Source organism: Nothoprocta perdicaria, unplaced genomic scaffold (genome assembly GCF_003342845.1).
Source record: "Nothoprocta perdicaria isolate Ctin4 unplaced genomic scaffold, notPer1 scaffold_381, whole genome shotgun sequence".
NCBI lineage: Eukaryota > Metazoa > Chordata > Aves > Tinamiformes > Tinamidae > Nothoprocta > Nothoprocta perdicaria.
In genome coordinates, this window is record NW_020455623.1 from 309,230 (window position 1) to 329,508 (window position 20,279).

Here is a 20,279-nt window from a genome sequence, read left to right on the forward strand (position 1 = left end):
GGCACTGCCTGCTTCCCTGCAGTACGGGTTACAGTGATACTGAGATTGCCTCAAATATATTGTCCAAGGAAGCAAAAAGGTTGAGTTGGAACCCTATAGAATATGTAGAAAATGGTATTTTCAGTTACTTTCTCTTTTTCTTGATGAAAAAAATGGAAGATGCAAATATGCTTGCAAAATTGCAAACTAGGTTGAGAGAATATTGATGACTAAATTGTTGTTCAGTGGCATTTCATAAACTTGTCACCTGGGATCCTCCTCTGAGATGAAGAATGATAAATATATAYTTAAATTTGAAAAGTTTAATTTCATCCCAAACCTTTGACTCTTGATTTTTTATACCCTGAAAATACAGTTTCCTTTTTCATTGAAATAGGATTTTGTTTGTTTTACAGTAACTATTGAGGTTATAAAGCTGTTACCAGATAGATGAGAACACTAATTTCTCTTTTCTTTGTGTTAATCAAGCAGATAATCTAAGCGATGCCTTGAAAAAGCTGAAGATAACAGCCACCGACAGCACGGCAGATAGTCTGGAGGGATGCTTGGACTGTCTGCTTCAGGCTYTGGCACAAAACAGTAAGTTGTATGGTTTTAAGCTTCGTATTTTAAATCATATAACAAAAGCAGAGAACAAAAATCAAGGTAGTAAAATTTAAGAGAAAGGTTGACTCTAGCACCAGGCTGCTGGATTGGCTGTTCTGAGATTTGTGGTTTTGTTTTGTTTTTTGTAATCCATGGTTTGTGTGACATTCAGGTAAGACTCAAGAGAGTGGTAAGTGGATACCTGGGTATGTGCAGCAGCCGTAGTCCAAGTCTTTTTTGAATCTTAGGAAGTAGCACTGTTATTTTTCCAACTGAGTGAGGACTTCTGCTCTCTAGAAACAAAGGACAAAGATGGACAAATGAGTCTGGTAGGATGGAGGGGAGGGATATAGGAGCTGTTTTCTAAATCTAGTTAGAAGAGGCATAATTTGCTATTTATTTTGCAAGTACATTCCTTTTACTTCTAATCACATATTTCTTACAGTTATTTCAATTAGAAGAAATAGGTTGGATATACAAAAATGATTCAAATTGATCCAAATATGGTAGGATGACAAAAACAACTTTGCAAGAATGGAACAAGATGTCTCTTTTTACCAAATCTCTTGAGTTTGTGTCCCCATTGTCTATAGGCAGACAGGTATTAGAAATAAAGATGACAGCTAATAGGACTTTCCCAACTGTCTTAAAATTTACATAAAATTATGAAAAACTTTAGGGGAAAAAGTCCTGTTTCATCTCCATTATTTTGTTTTACGAATCACAGCTTTTTTGCTTTATCCATGTAAAATTCTTCATGAGGTTTCTCACAGTAAAAGTTTAGCCCCATCCATACGACATCAAGACAGATTGTAACAGTGTCCGCACTTAAGGGGTCTATTTTTTCATTCCAACTGTTTTGCAAAGGAGATGTTATCCAGAAGATAATAAACTATTTGTTTTTATAGGCCAACATCTTTTTAAAAGGATATATCCTTTTTTCTATAGTCACTCATAAGCTATTTGCAATACTCTTACCCACTGGGCGGTTGCATACTTAAAAGATCGGTTGTAACAGAAAGAGATGCACAAAATGATGAAGTGCTCGGCAGYAGCARCAGAGTTTCTCATTCTGCCYGTGTCCTGGTGACACGGCTGTGTCTCCAGGACACCTTCAGCAGATGCAAACTGCTTTTGGCTGACGTACAAACCAACATAACTGTTCTCGCTGGCGAGCGGAGGACTCTTACCCGGCTCAGTCTAGCACTTAGCTCTTCTCAGATCTTCTCTCTTCTGCTCTCACGACTGTCAAATCAGAGATGCAGATTATTAGGACTCTGGGCTGTCTTTTCTAGGTAGTTACAAAATTTCACCATCATCTCCCCACAGTTTACTCTGGTCTTTGGGCATCAATCAATAATGTGAACATAACCCAGATGAACTGCACTATGTTATATATCTGAACATCTTTTCAGCTTTTTTAATAACTGAGGCAAACTGAATCACTCCGCTTAATAGAACTGTGCTCAGTTCCCAAAAGGCACTAAACATTTGTAAATACTTTAGAATTTACTTTGCTTCCCTTTCTCCTCCGCTTCTCATATTCTTCCCATTTTTTCTCACCTGTCACAGAATTTAGGATCTTTTTGCCTTCTGTTCATTTTGCTACAGGGTGGGTTTGNTTTTTTTTTTTTTTTTTTTTTTTTTTTCCTCTCCTCTCCCTGTTTCCTCTCTTCTTCCTGTATTCCCAGTCTTTCCTCACCTATTTCCCTGCACAGGTGAACATCATCTTACCTGTCATCTATTCAACACTTTCTTAGACACAGTAGCACTCCTCAGTGCATGTGTTAGGTCCTTCTCCACTCCAAAAGGACAATTAATTTCCACAGGCCACTGAGATCTTCCTATGCTGAAACTCTTCTAAGTGGGTTGTCCTCAAGTGTGATGCAGTTTGGAACTCTTTCCAGGGCGACCAAAACATCAACAAATAAATGATAATGTTTAACCATTGCTGACTCGAGCAAACTTCTCATTGGAAAAGTAGAAAATCCCTGACACTCTTTTTAAAAGCTATTCAAGACACTTAGTGCCCTCACTGCACTTTAGCATTTCTGAAAGACATTTAACATGATACTCTAAGTCTATGCTCAATGAAAATCTTTTTCTTTGAGGGAGATGAAGAATTTAGAATCCCACCTAGAACCTTAGTAATTGCTGCAGAAAATACATAGATTTTAGCCTGATTTTAAAGAATAAAGTAGTAAATTGTCCTCTATAAGGGAGGAAAAGATTCCAGCTTTGGGGAGTTACATCGACCCTTCTATCTCGATGTAATTAATCTCCTAGTTTGACAGTATCCCCAAAGAAGAGGATAAAATTTGCGATACAAAGATTAATGCAGCTRTGAAGTTGGGAGTGAGGTACAAATCTGTTCCTTTTCTGCCTGTGATTTGCGGTGAGGAGTGAGTAGACTTGGCCAGTGGTCAAGCACATATCTGAAGCTAGGTAAGAAATGCTTGCCTAGCCCCAAAGGAGAATATGAAAGGGCTTTTATTACAGAAATTGCCCRAGCAGACTTTAAAGACAACATCTGTAATCATAAGGCAGTGGGTGGGATACSTATATGCATATCCATTTATGATTGTGAGCACATACATATATAGAGAGAAAGAGAGCAGGCACAATATTCAGGGCCAAAGGATCACATATGTTGGATACTGTCAGCAAAGTCATTTGACAGAAATAGCAAATACGATTTTACATTAACAGATACACATGAAGCAAYGGAAAAACAAGACAACATGACAGTCCCTCCCCCTCAGAAGGATCCTGCACTCTTTAGACAGCCTCATTTAAACAATTTCAAGTCAAACATCCAACCTGAGATACTACAAAGGGATTTTTTTGTGAAAGGTTTTGTTCCTGTTGGTTCAACATTTTTCTGTTATCTAAATCCCYATTTAAACAAACTGATTTGCCTAAAAATAAAACAGAGCAGGAGACCCAGGGAGCTACAATGCAAAGATACATTATCAAACAGTTAGATTTTTCACCTTTGGAAGTCTGAAAAACAAACCATTATTAAAACAAGTTTTAAAGTTTTCTTTTCTTCACATTTCCTTTCACTTAAGGGATTTTTCTAGGACTATTTCAAAGTCTCTGAACAGCACGTCCCCAGAGTCCACGACATAACATCGTAATGATTGATGCAGAGCTACTCTGGTCTTTTGAAGRGAAAATTCAACTATGTCTAGGTAGATAATGTGGAATATATTTTAAATGGGAAAGTTCCATTGCATATGTCTTCACACAATATTAATATACTATCATTTTCACCCAAGAGCCTTGAAAGACAGGTGAGATTATATATTAATTATGAGTAATCTTAGTAATAAATTACGTATTAATCATAACCTAACAAAGATAATTTAAATAAGACTTCTGAAAATTTTTCTGCTTTCCTTTAGTATATTCTCATGTGTATGATTATATTAATGAAACTAAAATTCTAATAATCATTCATTAACTCCTCAATATTACAGTAAYACTGGAAAAATAAGCAATGCTAAGAATAGAGTGTATTTTTAGACAATCTTAGAGATCTACGATTTCATTGGGAGTTTGTGGAATTATAAACCACAGAACTTAGTTTCATTCGCTTCTTTAACATTTACAGATAGAAATACTATCTTAACTTATACAAAATTTATTATTTTATTAAATTACTGATGCAAATCGCTCCTCTACTGCCAACCAAAACCCTAGTTAAACTCAGCATTAATGCAATATTATGATTTTAACAAAGGAAATAAAAATGTATCCTTCCTTCAATTTCTATTTAGATATATTGCATACGTTGATGAATGTTTCATAGAATATTATGCTGCCTTTAATTTCTAGCTGCATGCATGTTTCGGTTGCTGTGGAAACTTAAATTAATCTCCTTCATCACTAATAATACAGGGACAACTGCAGTTTCATTTAATTCATGTACAATCTTYTAACCTTCCTGTATGTTAAAACAATACAAATTACTTTCTACTATTTGTTAYACTAAACAAATTAAGGCATATACATACACACGTGCTATACTATACAACAGTGAACCAAGTAGTTCGCTGAATGTGTGACGATCAGTAACTATGTGTGGGTCAAAAAAATCAGTTATTTTTGTTTATTATTTGTCTAGGGAGATATTTGCATTTGCCTTGTCATCCGAGACACGTCTCAAAATCCTGCTCAGGGCGTTTCTTTAGGAAACGCTATTCAGAGAGCTGTTCATTCCCATCGATGCTGATTTTAGTTCCTATCTGCAACCAGCACTTCTGACTGATACTTGTCATGTTATAGCCACGTGGGCCAGCACAAGGCAAAACTGCAATTTGATTTTGTGTTGAGTACAACAGAATTCCTAACACCATAATTTGAGCCTGGATTACAAACATGATTTTAGGGTCATTTTCTTATCTCTCCCTTGCCTCCTTCYAATGAGCTGGAAAAATAAGCAGCTTATCTTGTAGCTGCTTTATAAAAATTTCTGTAAAGCAAAAAACAAAAACAAAACAAAAAAATAACATGTCTGCAAAAAAAAGTGCCAGTTCCCTCTCCTCTCTGGGCTACAGGCTGCCCTGCACTCTACTCCCTGCACCTAAGCCTGCACCGTGGCCATTCCTACTGTACGGTCAGCAAAGATGCACATTTGCTCTGACATTTTTACAAAAATTTCTGCCATATTTAGCAGCCAGAAAATCAAAGCAGAAGTTCATGTTGCCCTATAGATATAAGATGTTTATTTTACTGTCAAACAGAAATCCTTAAAAGTAAATACTGTATTAAATTGACAGTATTAATTACCAGCTATAGTGGTATCGTTACACTTGGTATATTACTGAATATTACTACATTTTGACAATGTTGCTATGGCTTTTATGCCTAATCCATGTTTTAAGAAAGAATAGAATTACTTCTTTTGAGGTGTTGGTTTTAATTTGTAGTTTTTTTCAGCTCARTTATTCTCAGCTTAGGCTTTAAGCAATGGCAGAGTTAAACAGAGCAAAATGTGATAAATCATAACCTGTCTTTTGCATCTTAGAATCTTATTTTCTTAACAAAAGCTTTGAAAAAGGAGAAGTAAAAGTTAGGCACTGGAGAAAAATACATTAAATTTTATCTACATTATTCATAMGAGCTATATACAATGGAATTTGAGGGGGCAATAGTGCAATTGTATTGTACAGGGAGGTAAAATAAAAAGCAACATTGGCTGTTGCTTTGCATCATCCTATACCAATTTTTACCCATTAAAAGTTGTCTCATAAATGTGGTGCCTATCAAAGAAATGCAATTATCTTAAGATCCACAAAGAGCAGCCCACAAGAAAGGACTCCAGGACAAAAGCAAGGGAGAAATATAAGGTTTTCTCTTAAAGTGTTGGCCTTTTGAGACACGGTTATTTCAGCAACCAAAAAATGTTACTGCTCGTCCAGACACGCTCTGCTTCAGAAGCAAGAGGCAACAGCAGACATAACCCAGATTTGACAGATGAGAAATCTGAAAATCTGCTGAGAATGTTATTTTTGGCTCTGGCGCGCTCAGTGTAAGAGGCTGAAAATGCCCCCTAATCCCAGCCTCCAGCACCTGGCTCGGGAAGCGTCTGGCACGTCACGGCAACGCCAGGGCTGGCACATGCCTTTCCAGGCAAGCAGGGGCCTTCCCGGGCTCTCCAGCCGCTCTCCTCCCCAACCACGTGTCAAGTCGGCATCTTAAGAACTAGTAAAAAGATGCACAGGATTAAGTTCCTGAAAGCAGGTTCTAATTTCAAGTTGCAGTTTTGCGAACATCTGGGGGAAGGCGGCTAAGTGTTCAGGATTTGTTAAACTACATGGAGACATGATAGCTCAAGAGAATTCTAACTTCATGTTTGCAACTGTAAATTTAGAGGTTATTCCAAGACTTCTTTGGCACTTTTTTCTTTTTTTTTTTTTTTCTCTTTCTCTTTTTCACATGATCAATAGTTACTCTACACTACTTTATTTTGCCACAGAATATACTACGGCCAAACGCTGTTTTCTTTGAATATACTCACAGTGTTGCCTCCCTCCTGGAGGATAACGCTACGTTCCAAGCTTCCTGAGCAACTGCTGGCACACTTCATTTCCTGCATTACTTCCTGCACCTTCTTTCTGCTTTATGGTGTGGAGATCACGCGCTCAGCCCTGCTCCCTGCAGCTGCTCTCCCGGTTTTCTCTTGGAAGTCGACGGTGGGTTCTCTCCAACCAGTCGCTTTCCATTCGACACATCTCGGAGGAGGCTGCGTTAGCAGCTGGAGTGCAGGAGGACACGCTGCCTTCCAGTCGAGGCTGCCGTTTGCTCATCTCTCACATTCCTTCATTCGTGGTGAAACTTCCCACCCAGTGTCCAGAATCGTCTGTAGGCACCTGCTTCCCAAAGCAGCAAATTTCCCATCTCTAATGTTTTGGTACATTTCCAGTTYTCAAAGCCGTATGTTAACACAGAGGATCCTTTTGAGTTAGGAATTCTGGATTTAATTCTGTTCCTTATAGCTGCAGCTTTCATATGCTGGTGAGTTTAGCAAGTACTCATACTCTTCCTATGTTTAGCATTATTTTTTCTCATCTCTGCTGGGTATAGGAGACAGAACAGTTCCTGTACCAGACCATGAAGTCAATGGAAAATTCAGAAATAATTTCTGTAATTGTTAACTTAATGTAAAAAAAAAATCTTTGAAATTTATCAAATGTTTTATTGCCACTATTGATGCCTTTGACCTAGGAAAGCTATTTTTACTTATATAATCCTCTTATGTATTTCATTGGCAGCATCAAGTAAGCATCTACATTTAACTTTCAGTACAATGAAGTATGATCTAATTTGATGAAATTCTGTGCAATTTACAACACAGAGCATCAAGAAGTGATTGTTTCACATTGTGTTTCATGATTCTGCCMTGTGTTCATGTTCACCTTGTCATCCTCACTCCCCAGACAAAGAAAAACCTGTTTGCAGAGCCTCTRTCCTAGTGGGATATTGCAATAAGGCAACACTGCTTTCACCATTGCGAGTTCTTGCACAGCTCAAAACAACTCAACATGAACCACTTGTGCCGATCTCACCAGYGGCCTCTGAACCCAATGGACAGCTCAGCCCAATGCCAATCAACATCTCCCTACTCCTTTTTAGCAAGTCTCCCTTCCAAGCAGATTTTTGCTCTTACGCGTCTCTCCCATCGTCTCCACTCTGGGTCTCTCACGTGCCACCCCAAAGGGACGGGCAGCGACACCCGTGGGTGCATATCCTTACACAGCATCTCTGTAACAGCGAGTCCCAGCTTGAACATTCCAACAAGCAACAGACATTTATGGCCAATATCCATGAACTGGAATTATATGAATGAAAACTAGAATCTCTCGCGTGTACTCTCACAAAAAAAGACAGTAGAGCAGAACAGTGTTATTGCCGATTATCTACTGCAATTATCTGCTAGTATGAAAACTCCCTGATCACAAAACCAGATTTTAACACTTTACTGGTCCTATATTTTCAGTGAAACTACTAAAATATTACAAGTAGCACTGAGCAGACTGCAGTACCTTGAACAGTTTGTTTTCTTTGCACGTTGGAGACACGAAGTGTTGTCTGTTCAGCATCTGCTAAGCCTTGATCCTGCTCCTTTGGACTTCAGTGGTACAGGGAAAACACTGTTCGTCTGTCTACTCAGACCATGTGAGGGAGAGGGAATAAAAACAACAGAGATGAGGGAAAGGAGAACCAGATATAAATATAGTTTTGAAAGAAAACCAGCTAACTAGACCTAACTAAGCTGAGAGAGATGCTGTAGTATCTTTGTTATTCCCACTGCCKTCTGGAGTATTTCCTCAGCTTCTACAAGATAAAAAGTACTTATCTKGGCATGTTATAGAATGCTGCAGCGTATGTGTTCAGAGCACAGGATAAAGATAGTCAAATTAAAACAAAGGTGATGATTCTTGGATATATTACCTGAAAAGCCAGAGATTCTTACCTTAGGTAGTACCACAGAGCTGAAATGACCTCTTTGTATATGTGAAAGCATCTGCGCATTCAGAGCCAAAATGCACACACCATCCTTCTGTAATTCCTGCTTTGGGTCACTAAACCAAGCATGTTTTCTTCAAGAGTATATTTCCAGTTTATTTATTAAGGCATCATCTTCACTGAGCATCATCTAAGGCTGGTCTTCTTGCTGGAGGATACAATGCAACAAAAAGCAAAACAAAAAGTGTAACATTAATTATCTTAGCATAATGTTAATTAGCTTTTACAGTTGAACTATATTTCACATAAATATTCRCAACATAAATATTATTAGAAATCAATGTAAAATGTTCTTTATTATGTTAAATGTTGTATGATCGAAAAACATTTTGATTTCTTTATGCATGCTGTCCAAGCCTAATGAGCACACAAAATGATAATTGATTACAGGTGAAGGAACATTTTGACAAGAGCATTTTCATATGGAGAGACAATTTCAGGGAAAAAAATGAAGATATGTACGTAAAATTGAGCAGGCTTTTATAYATTGCTGCTAGGGAAGTCTTAGCCCTGCTTTGCCCTAACAGAAAGGTGTTTGCTGGTAGGAAACTCTCAAAACAGGGAAGGGAGCGCCTCTTACCACACCCACACTCTCAGACTAGCAGGGATTTCTCATGCCTCTCGGATGCTGATCATCTCCCATAGTGGAGCCAGAGGTTTGAATCTAATTATGGCAGCTCAGCCACTTACGCTTATTGCCTGCCATTAAGTGTAAGTTTAGCTTCATCAAATGTGTTCCCGAACGTATCCTGGTGCATTTTTCTAAGAGGGAATTTTGTCTCAAATCTCAGGGCATGAAGTGTTTCTTCTCTTTGCTGCTGAAAGATGCTTATTGCATCTTGGCGCATGAAGCTAGTGCATTTCTATGGCACTRTTTACATATAATCCAGAAATGTTTTATGGTAAGTGCTTGATATATTATTACAGTAGACCTGCTTAATTGGAACCCAGTAAATCAAGGTGACTGCTTTCTMTTGGGCTGTCTCCCAGTAAACTGCCTTAGCTTAATGATACTAAATGGTAATCACTGCTGCGTAGTGGGCTTATATTTTATATAAATTCCTCATAATAGTGATGTATTTGGTTAGTGCCAAATAGTTAAAAGATGTTTATCTAAATGTTAAATTCCAAATGCTATTCTTTCAATACACAATGTGCCAAATAAGATGAACTATTATATATTTTTTCTTCTCAAAACACCTTAGTGAATACCAACAGCAGATAACAGAAATTTCTTTCTAGGCAGCGTCTTTGAAATGCAATATAAAAGCAAAGGAAAAGATCCATTCTTTATGAAAAATTTTTATCACATGATCATGTAATTCACAATTTTGGGTTTGAAATTACATTCCTAGCTTTGACCCTGTCCCTTGTGACTAACATACGTGATCATTTCTAAGTTAAGCTTTTTCTTTAACCTGCTTGACCAGCATAACTTTTTTAAACCATTCTTCAAGGAACTTGAATTGAAAAAACAACAAAAAAAATCTTTATCTGTAGTCATAATCTCCCCATGAACATTGGGCCAAATTTCTCAGTGTGCATTTGGGCTTGCTCGAGAGCTCTCAAGAAATTTCTTAAAAGGAATATGAAACATTTCCTSTATATATTGTGCACAGCCTTCCAATTTGATTAGATTTTTAAACTCACCAACACAGAACAAGAATTTTACACCACAGGTCTTGTGTTTCCGTCACGTAGATTGAAAAACTAAAGCACAAGGATACTTAAGGCTTTAGCAAGTCCTATAATAAATCCCGTTAGCACAAACAATGGAGGAGGCAGATTAAAATGTCCACACAAGCTGATCATAAAAAGCAAAGCTGCTAACGGATTGCAGAGCTGCATTTGCACTATGGAGCCAGACTACTAAATAGGGCAGCCAAGTACTGGTTTTCTGACTCTTTTAGCTACCAAAGTGGCTTCCAAACCTTCATAGGGTTGAGTGGAAAGGTGCAGGGAGAATCAGCACTTCTATTAAATCCACCCAAGTTCATCCCTCAGGGCTCTACRCCAGATGCACTTCAGGAAAGCTCAGAATCACACAGCTGCCTCACTTCCATTTGCTGCTTCGTGCTGCATCACCTCCATCTACCTATTAATGTGCACATTTCCTCAACGCCAAAGTCAGTACAAATATTCGTTAAATTATTGCATTGGAACTTGCAACAGGCTCCCTAAGGGCTAAGTCTCATCCTGAAATTCACTTCTGTTCTTTGACTAGAGCTTCAGGAATATTTAATCAGCAGGGATCAGGCAGCTAGTTGGTTGGCCAATCTGTCCCTCTCCATCTGCCCTTCCTTCCTTGTTAGGGCTGAGATTTTAATTACAAACATCTGTGCCCTACCTCTGCTTCTTGATTAAAAATAGGAGCTTAAGTTGCCGTGTTGCTGCTGGCAGGGGCAGAGCAAAGAGCAAACACCAGGACAGGAGCCTTCGCACAGCTACCGAGAAGCTCCTCGCCCCACCTCTGGGGTCTGGCAAGAAGGGGAGGTGAGGATCAGCTTCTGCCCATGGGCATTTCCCCACGTGGGGAGGAACATGCCAACAGGAAGTCATTTGTGTGTATTTGTATCCTCACATAAACTGTTTCTCTATATAAATTATTAATAGCAGACTTGGTTCTGTAAAATAAATCTAGATTATTGGGACAGGCTTTTTGGCTAAGAAGTGTTAGGCAAAATCCTCCTGTATTAGCAGTGTGCTCTGTTGCATGAGATCATCTGTTTTTTACCGAGGCTCTTTACAACCCACTTTTGTGTATCCCTGCAGTCAGGTTAAAAATCTCCATTTTGTGGTTTGCAAAATACAAGAGGAGACTACGGAGAGACAGAGAGAGCTTCTTGAGGGAGGCGATAAACTGAGAGYGCACAAATACGTCCCCTGCRTTAGAGGAACCTCTTCTGCAGCACMGGGCTGTGATGATTAGAGATATCCCATGCCCCCTTCCTTGCCCTCCCTGCTGCCATCGGAGACAGCAAATACGGGCTCCTCGCGTGACATACGTGGCTCAGTGTTAGTTATTCACACGCTCATCCTCCTCTTTCTGAGGARGGTACATGTGGGAGGGACACCAGAAAGCCAGGATCACTCAGGGGGCAGTGATTTCAGGGGGCTCCCAAAGCTAACGTGCAGCTCCACTACGTACCTGTCGGCAGAGAGCCCGTTGGCCACGCAGCCGGGTGGCGAGGCGGCGCTCGGGCAGGTGCTCGCCCGCCTTTCTGCTGGGGGAACTGGGGCAGCGCGGCGCTCTCACCCGTGGCGGCTGGCTCTCCCCTCTCTAGGATGCAAAGCTGCTYGTGCCACAGAACCGTCTAACGGCACCACTTCAACCCCTTGGTCAAAGGGCAGGAACGATGATGCACCAAGAGGCTCCTCTCACGAGCAAGCACCAAGTAGGAGCACGGCTGACCGAGGTGCCTTGGCCTTCCCGCTCCGTGCCGTTGTTTTCCCCTGTGGAGGTGGAAGAAMCGATGCAGAGATGAAGAATGAGCAAAACAGAGAACTGTGAAATTTAAAATGGCATAGAGCTGGAAAGGAAACACTGTACAACTTAATTTGAAGCAGTCATTGGATTTTTTCTCCTATAGTGATTTCTGCTACTTAATTAAGCAGCCTCATAGCCCCGGTGCTCAACTCTGATCTGTGGCATTAAAGAATTTCCTGCCCACACTCTATATTATTTTGACTTGAGGCACTACAAGACCCAGGAAAAGCCAGGATATTGACACTTGAATCACCAGGCTACGACATTAATAAGATTTTGGCACTGTGTGATCTAGCACACTCTTTGTCTTGATAGCTAGCAATATAAGGAGACTTATAAAGCTTCAGATTTAACCATAGTTGGGTGTGGTTTTTTTGCTTTTTCTTTTAAACCGTTTTTTYCCCCCCAACTACTCTGCCTTGGCGCCTTACTGTACTGTGCTCATTACTGTTCCTAAGCAGCAGTACTGCAGCCCTGCAGCTTCTTTGCTCTGAGACAGGGAGCAGTGGGTGCTCTGCAGGTGGGTGGGAGGATGCAGACTGAAAAATCAGGCTTTAGAAGAAAGTTTTTTGAGTTTGGACATGCACATATAGCAAAACGGTTGACAAGTTGGCTCTCTATCAGACTGCCTAGATTATCAGGTTTCCTTAAGCCACACAGGTAACAGATTTGAAAAGGGTCCATGCAGTTCTGCTAAAGAAGTTTAAATAATTGATGAAAACTCCTTGCTAGCACATGGTTAACAAACACTTAATTCCCTTCCTTCTCCACTATAGAAAGATGACTTTACTTCAATCTGTCTTGCACCTATGCAAGCCCTTTGGTTTTGCTTGATCCAACTACAATTGATGTATTGCAGTAAAACAGCATTTCAGTAGCGTTTCATCTTTCCAATGACTTAGGGGGAGGCGACTAGCACGCAAGAGGCAGCCCCCCTGAGCAAGAAGCACCAGCCCTGTGACGCAGAGCCGCACGAAACAGCGCCCAGCGAGGCCCYGGCCGGTGCCCCCGCAGGGAGCCCTGCCCGCCGCCGGGCCCGGCAGGAGCCCACGGCCACGGATGCTCCGCCGGGATTGCRGGAGCCGGGGGCACCTTGGCTTCTCCAAGGGGAGGGCACACGCACTTGTGGCTCCTGGTAGTGCTTGAGAAAAGTCAGTGGTGTTCCTCGTTTTGGCTCGGTGATATCAGCCAGCTGATACGGCAGCTTCCCACAGGTCTGCTAAGTGCTGGATTTTTATTGGCGCTCACTTGCCTAGCTAAATAAAATAAATCAGAGCAAGTCTGCTATATGCAACTGGCCTGAAGAAGYATTTAATTTTATTTTCCCCACCTCTTGCAGGATATATTTTGCTCTATTCATGCAATTTATGCATTGCACAATAATGAGCCCATCAAAGTGCAGGCCATAAAAACAAGACTGAATGCTGTACATCTCAGCAGTTTGGCAGAGGAAAATACATTAACATCTCCTGYCTGCTCATTCTGATTAACATTATGCAAGTTAGCATTTTCAGTTTTGAATCCTGCACTCCAGGTTTTTAACTGAGGGGGAAGGAGGGATCTGTTCTTTAATAAATACATAAGGAATTTCTGTAGCAATCTTTAGTTCTAGTAGGATTTTCTCTGCATTCAAACTTCTTTCATCTATAAATATCCATGGGAGAATATATATTGAAATTACAGGCTATATAACAGAACTTATAAACGCTTCCAAGTCAGACATAATTCATTTACATTGTATTTACTAAGAGGGCTTTTGAGAGCATTTGAAACAATGCAGTTAACTAGATTGCAAACAGATTAATAACAATTAGCACATGGTGTATAGGCTGAAGCTCCATGGCAGCCTTCACTAAATGAATTTTCATTTTGCACCTAGCCTGCTTGTAATCAGGTATCACCACGACTATAGATGCAATTCCTCTATCGAGGAAATTGAAGAAATGGGGAAAATTGCATGCCCAAATCCTTGGTTGCTACTGTAAGGACCTCAGTGATGCCTTTTCCTTTCCCTGTGACTAAGGTTGTCCTGGGGCTACTGTAGCTTAGCCAAGTAACCTTGAGGTTACTCCGGAGGAGATCAGGATCTGCTTAACTTCCCATCTCCTACAGTTTCACACTGGTGTGCTGCATTTCACCGCCCTCAGCCAATTTCCACCTAATACCTTAGGCTGCACCTAAGCGGGGGGACGCCACAAACTCGCTTCATCCTACCAGTCTCTGCAGCCAGAGTACACATGAGGATGCGGGTGCATTTATTGGCATCACAGTCACTTCTGACCCGACTTAACCAACTTAGAAACATAAAGTGTTAAGTTCTATGAGCAACTCATGTCAAATAAACACCACCACAGACACGTCAGCCCCTGCTTCTTAAATACAAAAATAGTTTTGAGAATTACCTTTAAGGAGATTTTCCTTTCGCCGGCTTTTCTTTCTTTTTTCTCCCCCTTGASTCAGGCTAATACTCAAGTTGTTTTTTTGTCATGTGTTTTTCAGATACGGAGACAAGTGAAAAAATCCAGAAAAGTGGAGTTCTTCAGGTGTTCGCGAGTCTGTTGACGCCACAGTCATCCTGCACTGCAAAAGTAGCTAACATCATAGCAGAAGTAGCCAGAAATGGTGAGGTTTTCTACAAGAACTTTTCTGCTGGAACATCTTCAGTTTTTCACCTCACTTGTCAGTATGTTTTACTTCATTTATGTTTTCATTTTGTAGATTAGACGTCTTTCATATCCTCTTTTTCACTCTTTTAGTTTTGTCTYGTCAATTTTGTTTCTCAACTTCTTAACGTGATCAAAGCAGTATTTAGCTGCTGGAAGGTTTTTTTTATACGTTTTTACTTTTATATTATTGAGGTTTTAGATAATCTATAATATAGTTTATTGGAAAAAAATACCAAGTCCTATCAAGTTTTATGAAATGTAGAAATGTGATGTGCATTATTTGTGCACAATTATGTAAAATGCATATTGCTACAGTTGCAGTTAAGTAAGCACATTATTACCGTTATGAGGCTGCTATACCATACTAAGAATAGTTCTTCCTAACTCCTAGTTAAGAGCATTAATTTCTTAGCGATACAGCTCAAGATCCTGAATGACAATCATGTGGCCAYTTTGGTATGTATTATATATACATATATATATATGTATATAACAWAGAAGATACTATAAAACAATTCAAATATATTTCCTTTTTATGATAAAGAATTATCAAGATAGGAACTAGGGACAAGCACCTCCCATAAACCTTAGGAAACACAGGAAGAGAAGACATTTCCTCTGTATTTTTAAGATTCTACTTGTAGATAAGTATCTAATATTTAAACTTAAAATTGTTTTAGAATCACAGAGATTCACCAAACCCTATCACATGCCTTCCCTGTACTTAATGAATTCTTAATGTAAGTATTTAGATTGTTGTAATCAACTGTGAAGTCCTGTTAGCTCCTTCCTCAAAAGTGAGGTTAAGAGYAACAACAACACTCGCGATAGCTTAATTCATCACTGTGCATGGCTTCCTGCACCATTCTCTCACAGAGCATTTCAGCCAGTTCCTTTCCATCAGACTTAATAAATGAAACCTCTAAATAGTTCCTAATTTGTCCTCTTTCCTGCCAGGTTTTTAAATTGCTGCTAGAAGTACATTCTTCAGAAGAGCTGGCTTTTTATCTGGTTCATCATACAAAATAGCTTCTGTCTTAGAGTTCTTGCCAGGTGTAAGCGGGACTGCTGGCAGCTAAGGTTACAGTGAGGACATGGAGCTGGGTGTTTCTCTCTGGATTCTACTTCTGCTGAAACAGTTCCTCGAGCAGGATAGCAGGGAGAACCACACTTGAATGCTTTGTCCTCCTCTTACATAGCAATAAGAATGCTCCATGCTTACACAGCACCTTTTCTTTAAGGAGCTTCAGGGCACTGAGAAATTTGTGTTATCAGCATCCTACAGATAGGCATTAAACCCCCAAACTGAAATGATTTCCCCATGGTCATGCCACGTAGCACTGGCAGAGCTGGCAGTAGTGCCTTGGAATCCTAGTCTGCACTTTAGTGATAAAATAAAATAGCATCTCTTTCTTTCCCATTCTTCTCCTCTAGTTCTCTCCCCACCCATATCACTTTTGGTCACATGAAACCCGTCTACTTGCCTCAGTGGTGGTCTTGTTTCATCTCCTTCCCTCCACTTCTTCCTGCCCTCGCTCTTCTCTTTCACCTCTCCAGCTGGCATGACTTTTTCTCCTCCCAGTGCATTTGTRTCTCCCATCTTAAAAAGACAAATCCCCCACAAAAATGCTTTAGCCTGTCTAGTTTCTCCACTGCTGCCACTTACCTGTGAGCTCAGAGCATACTGAGTGCTCAGGTGCCCTGGCAAAGTGGATCGTCTTTCCCCCTGGAGACCTCGTGGACTCTCTTGACTCCTCTCCCTTGCCTGTTCTGGGAGCGGGAGCACCAGCTTCATCATCTGTCACGTTTTCACACATTTAAAGTTCTCCCTTGAACTCCTGTCCTCCTTTGGCCTGCAGAACCTSGTCCTTCTGTGCTTCTCCTCCTGCCTTCTTAAATAGTTCTTCACCAGGCCCTTCAGCTTCATTTCCCTGCCAGGTTAAACGGCTGATTTCCATCACCTTCTCTTTCCTCCTTACTTCTACACCGGGGCACCTGCAAATGCAATTGCAGCGGYTGACACTGGTTGCTGTCTCAAAGGAGCCGTTTAGCTGTGGGTGGCACCATCTCTTCTACTTCTTGCCTTACACATGGCCTTGCTCATTACAAGCAAATTGCCTTTTCCTGTGTGTGCTTGAATGGGAGGCTGAAAACTTGTGTTCACTCCAAACAGAGGCTGGTAGAGCAAGAATTTCTTTTCCCTTTTCCCTTTTYTAGAAGAGTTAGAAGCTATAGTTGGAAGAATTAGAGTTCCTATAAACAATAAAGAAAGGAAGAGGCTGAGGGRACAGAGCAGACTGTCTAAGGGAAAAAACAAGTAATACATTAAAGAACTACTGGGATGAATATGAACATGGATGATAAGAAAGAAAGAGATAAAAATAAGAGCACATCCAAATAATTTTTCAAGAGATGCATGTGATACTTGATCTGTTCATGACAGAAGTGATACTTTTACTTAGCTCATCATTTTTACCCTGGCAGAGCATGGATCTACAGTTTTAAAATATTGTAGTATTTTAGGACAGTGTCTACTGTGCTGACCAGTCTGCCTTTAGCCCCACACTAGTGTGTAATATTGTTGATTCTACTTTATCTACCTTTTGCATGCAAGGTTTGATTATCTCCATGAAGATACGATTTTTATAGCTAAAGCAACATTGCAAGGTTAGTTCCAACAGGTACGAATTTTTGGAAATACAGAAACTTCAGAGATTATTTTAACAGATGCAGAAGAGAGAGTATTAAGAAGTTCTTGCATTTGCACTTTCTCTTCTCCTCTTTTTATAGCGACTGTTACTCAACTTTAATTCTTTTTTAATAAAGCAAAAGCTCTTCGGGAGATTTGAATGCYGGCTTACATTTCTATTAAATTAGGTGAAGAGGTGCAAAAAATGCTGCACGTTTATAGTTTTAAATCAGCTCTTGTCTAATTCAGTATTTTAATTTATGTTTAATTTGTAAGTCTGGAGAAAAATGGCACAAGTGCACTGTTCTTCTCAACACTGCCTTATGATTTTCAAAACATGCTTAATTCTGAGCCACGTTCAATTMGTTTCCATGGAAGTCTGTTAAATACTCATAATTCCTTCCAAATTGATGACTGCTGGAAACAATTTGAGCCAGAACCCTTAACTTAGGCTAGGAACTCGCGTGAGAATTCCCCTGGCCTGTCCGTGCACACGTTCAGTTTCCTGCCGAGCTGCACAGGGCCCGGTGGCCGTGCCGGCGTGACAGGGATTTCACTGCTTCCTTGCAGAATTCATGCGGACCCCATGCGTGGACGCCGGGCTCATCCCTCCTCTGGTGCAGCTCCTMAACTGCAAAGACCAGGAAGTTTTGCTGCAGACGGGACGTGCCCTGGGCAACATATGCTATGACAGCCGTAAGTGTTGAGCTGAACCRTATTTCCTAGAGGGGCTCGAGGGAGGGAGGGGAACGTTGCAGCCATCCACATGTTGCACTGAGCGTCATTTTCCCCTTTCAGAATAATTAAAGGTCTAAATGGACAATTATTCTGAATTGACAGTAGCATGAGGGGAGCCAGGAGGGGCCAGCCACATCTTAGCAGACTCCAGGCTGTGCAGGAAGGGATGCCACAGACGTGGCAGGAAGGGATGCCCAAGATGGGATGCTGATTCTTAGCAGTTTTCAGTAGCTCATCAGTTGCACCAAGATTATACATGGGTATGTTTGGGGGCCAGGGGTTATTTTGGGGAGCTGGGGGAGTTTTTCTTTTTACAATAAATTTGTTCTGCCAAGCATTAGTGAACTGAAATGCAATCATGACTTTCTGTGCAGATTCCATACACAGATAYATGCACGACCTGCAAAATTAAACCAATCCTTACAGTGCTTTAAAAATACAGCCTCGTTATTCCTTATTTTAAATGTTCTGATAAAACTTGATGGGTGATAAATACATACTGGAGCAGAGGCAGCAGGAACGTCTGCGTTCCCATGAAGTGATGAGGTGGTCATGGTTGCCTGCAGATGAGAAGCGAGGTGAATTTGTAGAAGTATTTTATCATCTTGAGACCTTGTGCCTTATTTTACAYGGCAAGAACTTTTCTTTGTGGTATGTGTCACATTTACTACAAGTTCTGCTGTTCTGAATCCTGTTTGTGCAAGAGACTGAATTATTAGTAGATTTCTTCCTTACTATTTTTCTCATGCTAGCCTGGAAATTTACATTTTATGTTGTTATAAAATTACTTTGTCCTCAGGGAAGCTAAGCAAATTTTCATGCTGGTATTTGCATTCACAGACAACTACTGCTTGAGGATGATAATATTTAATTCTTTTGTTTAGGATTTTCTTTAAGGTGGCCAATGAACAGAACGCCTGCCGCATCATGGAAACTTCAAGAAGAAGCTGTTGAGTTTTCAATAACATGCTCTATTTACTAAGTTTTATTTCAGGGTCATATATGATACACAAAGCTCRCTTCCAGGTAGCATTGGTTGACTGAGGACTAAAACACTTATTAATTTCATTCTTGTTCAACTCACATTTCTGCATGAAATACCATCAGGACATACAAAAAAGGTCCTGTATTATCAGATATTGTGAGCTGCTGCTGACTGGTACAGCACAGGATTTATACGGTATAAAGAACCTGAATTATCTGCTTTGTGTTGCTCTCCTCTGGAACAAAACTGGCACTAATAACGTCTACAGTAGACCCTGATGTGTTYTGTATACCAAATGTTGGTGCTGCCCCACAGGAAGACAGTCACTGCCCTCTCTGTATATCTGAGGAAGATGGATAAATCAAGTGTTATAAAAGGTCATATAAATCAAGATTAGCAACTTAAAAATAAGTAGAACGGGCTTTTTACAACCATTATTTACTATATCCATCCTATCATGTTTTATTTTGTATGCCATCTTAATATGAAATAATTCTGTAGTTATGTATCCTATGCTAGGATACATAGTATATGTCCATATTATATAAGGACAAATACTTTAAATCCTCATTGCTATAAATTATAATTTAATATATTTTCTTATGATTATTTGCATTTACAGAATTTGCTTTTCCCTAGCAAAGAGTTTGGAATTGTACCAAAGAGGATGTGGAGGCCAATATCCCAAATGCTGTTATGTATAGATAAGTTTTTCTTTTTAAATTGAGATAAGGACAGCTGTTACCTGTTTGATAACTGGCAATCATATACAAACCTGAAATAMCTCAGCAGCCATTTTACCATATGCAGGAGTGTTCTTTCAGTCTACTTTCCATACAATTATACCATGCAGTTACAAGGAAGGTCTGTAAGACACCTAGGGTGTCTGTAAGACATCCTAACTATATCAGTGCCAAGGCAACAACGGGAAATCAAGCTCACATTGAATAGCTCATAGCAGCATTTCTATTCATTGAAAGCCTTAATCACAGTGCATTTCACTGGCCTTTTTTAGAGGGAAGCCTACACAGCACAGGACACTAACGAAATTTCCATCATCAAGAAATAACCCTTCATTTAGTACAGTTTACCAAA

At 40.1% G+C, this 20,279-nt stretch overlaps 1 protein-coding gene across 2 annotated transcripts in view; it reads left to right on the forward strand.

Annotated features, from left to right (window-relative positions):
* Positions 1–20,279, forward strand: part of RAP1GDS1 (Rap1 GTPase-GDP dissociation stimulator 1) — a 73,478-nt gene that overhangs the window by 23,587 nt on the left and 29,612 nt on the right. For both annotated transcript variants that reach the window (XM_026044775.1, XM_026044777.1), the window contains exons 2-4: positions 472–579; positions 14,606–14,728; positions 18,032–18,157. In XM_026044775.1, coding sequence (XP_025900560.1) covers positions 472–579; positions 14,606–14,728; positions 18,032–18,157 — 357 coding nt within the window. The remainder of the gene's footprint in view (positions 1–471; positions 580–14,605; positions 14,729–18,031; positions 18,158–20,279) is intronic.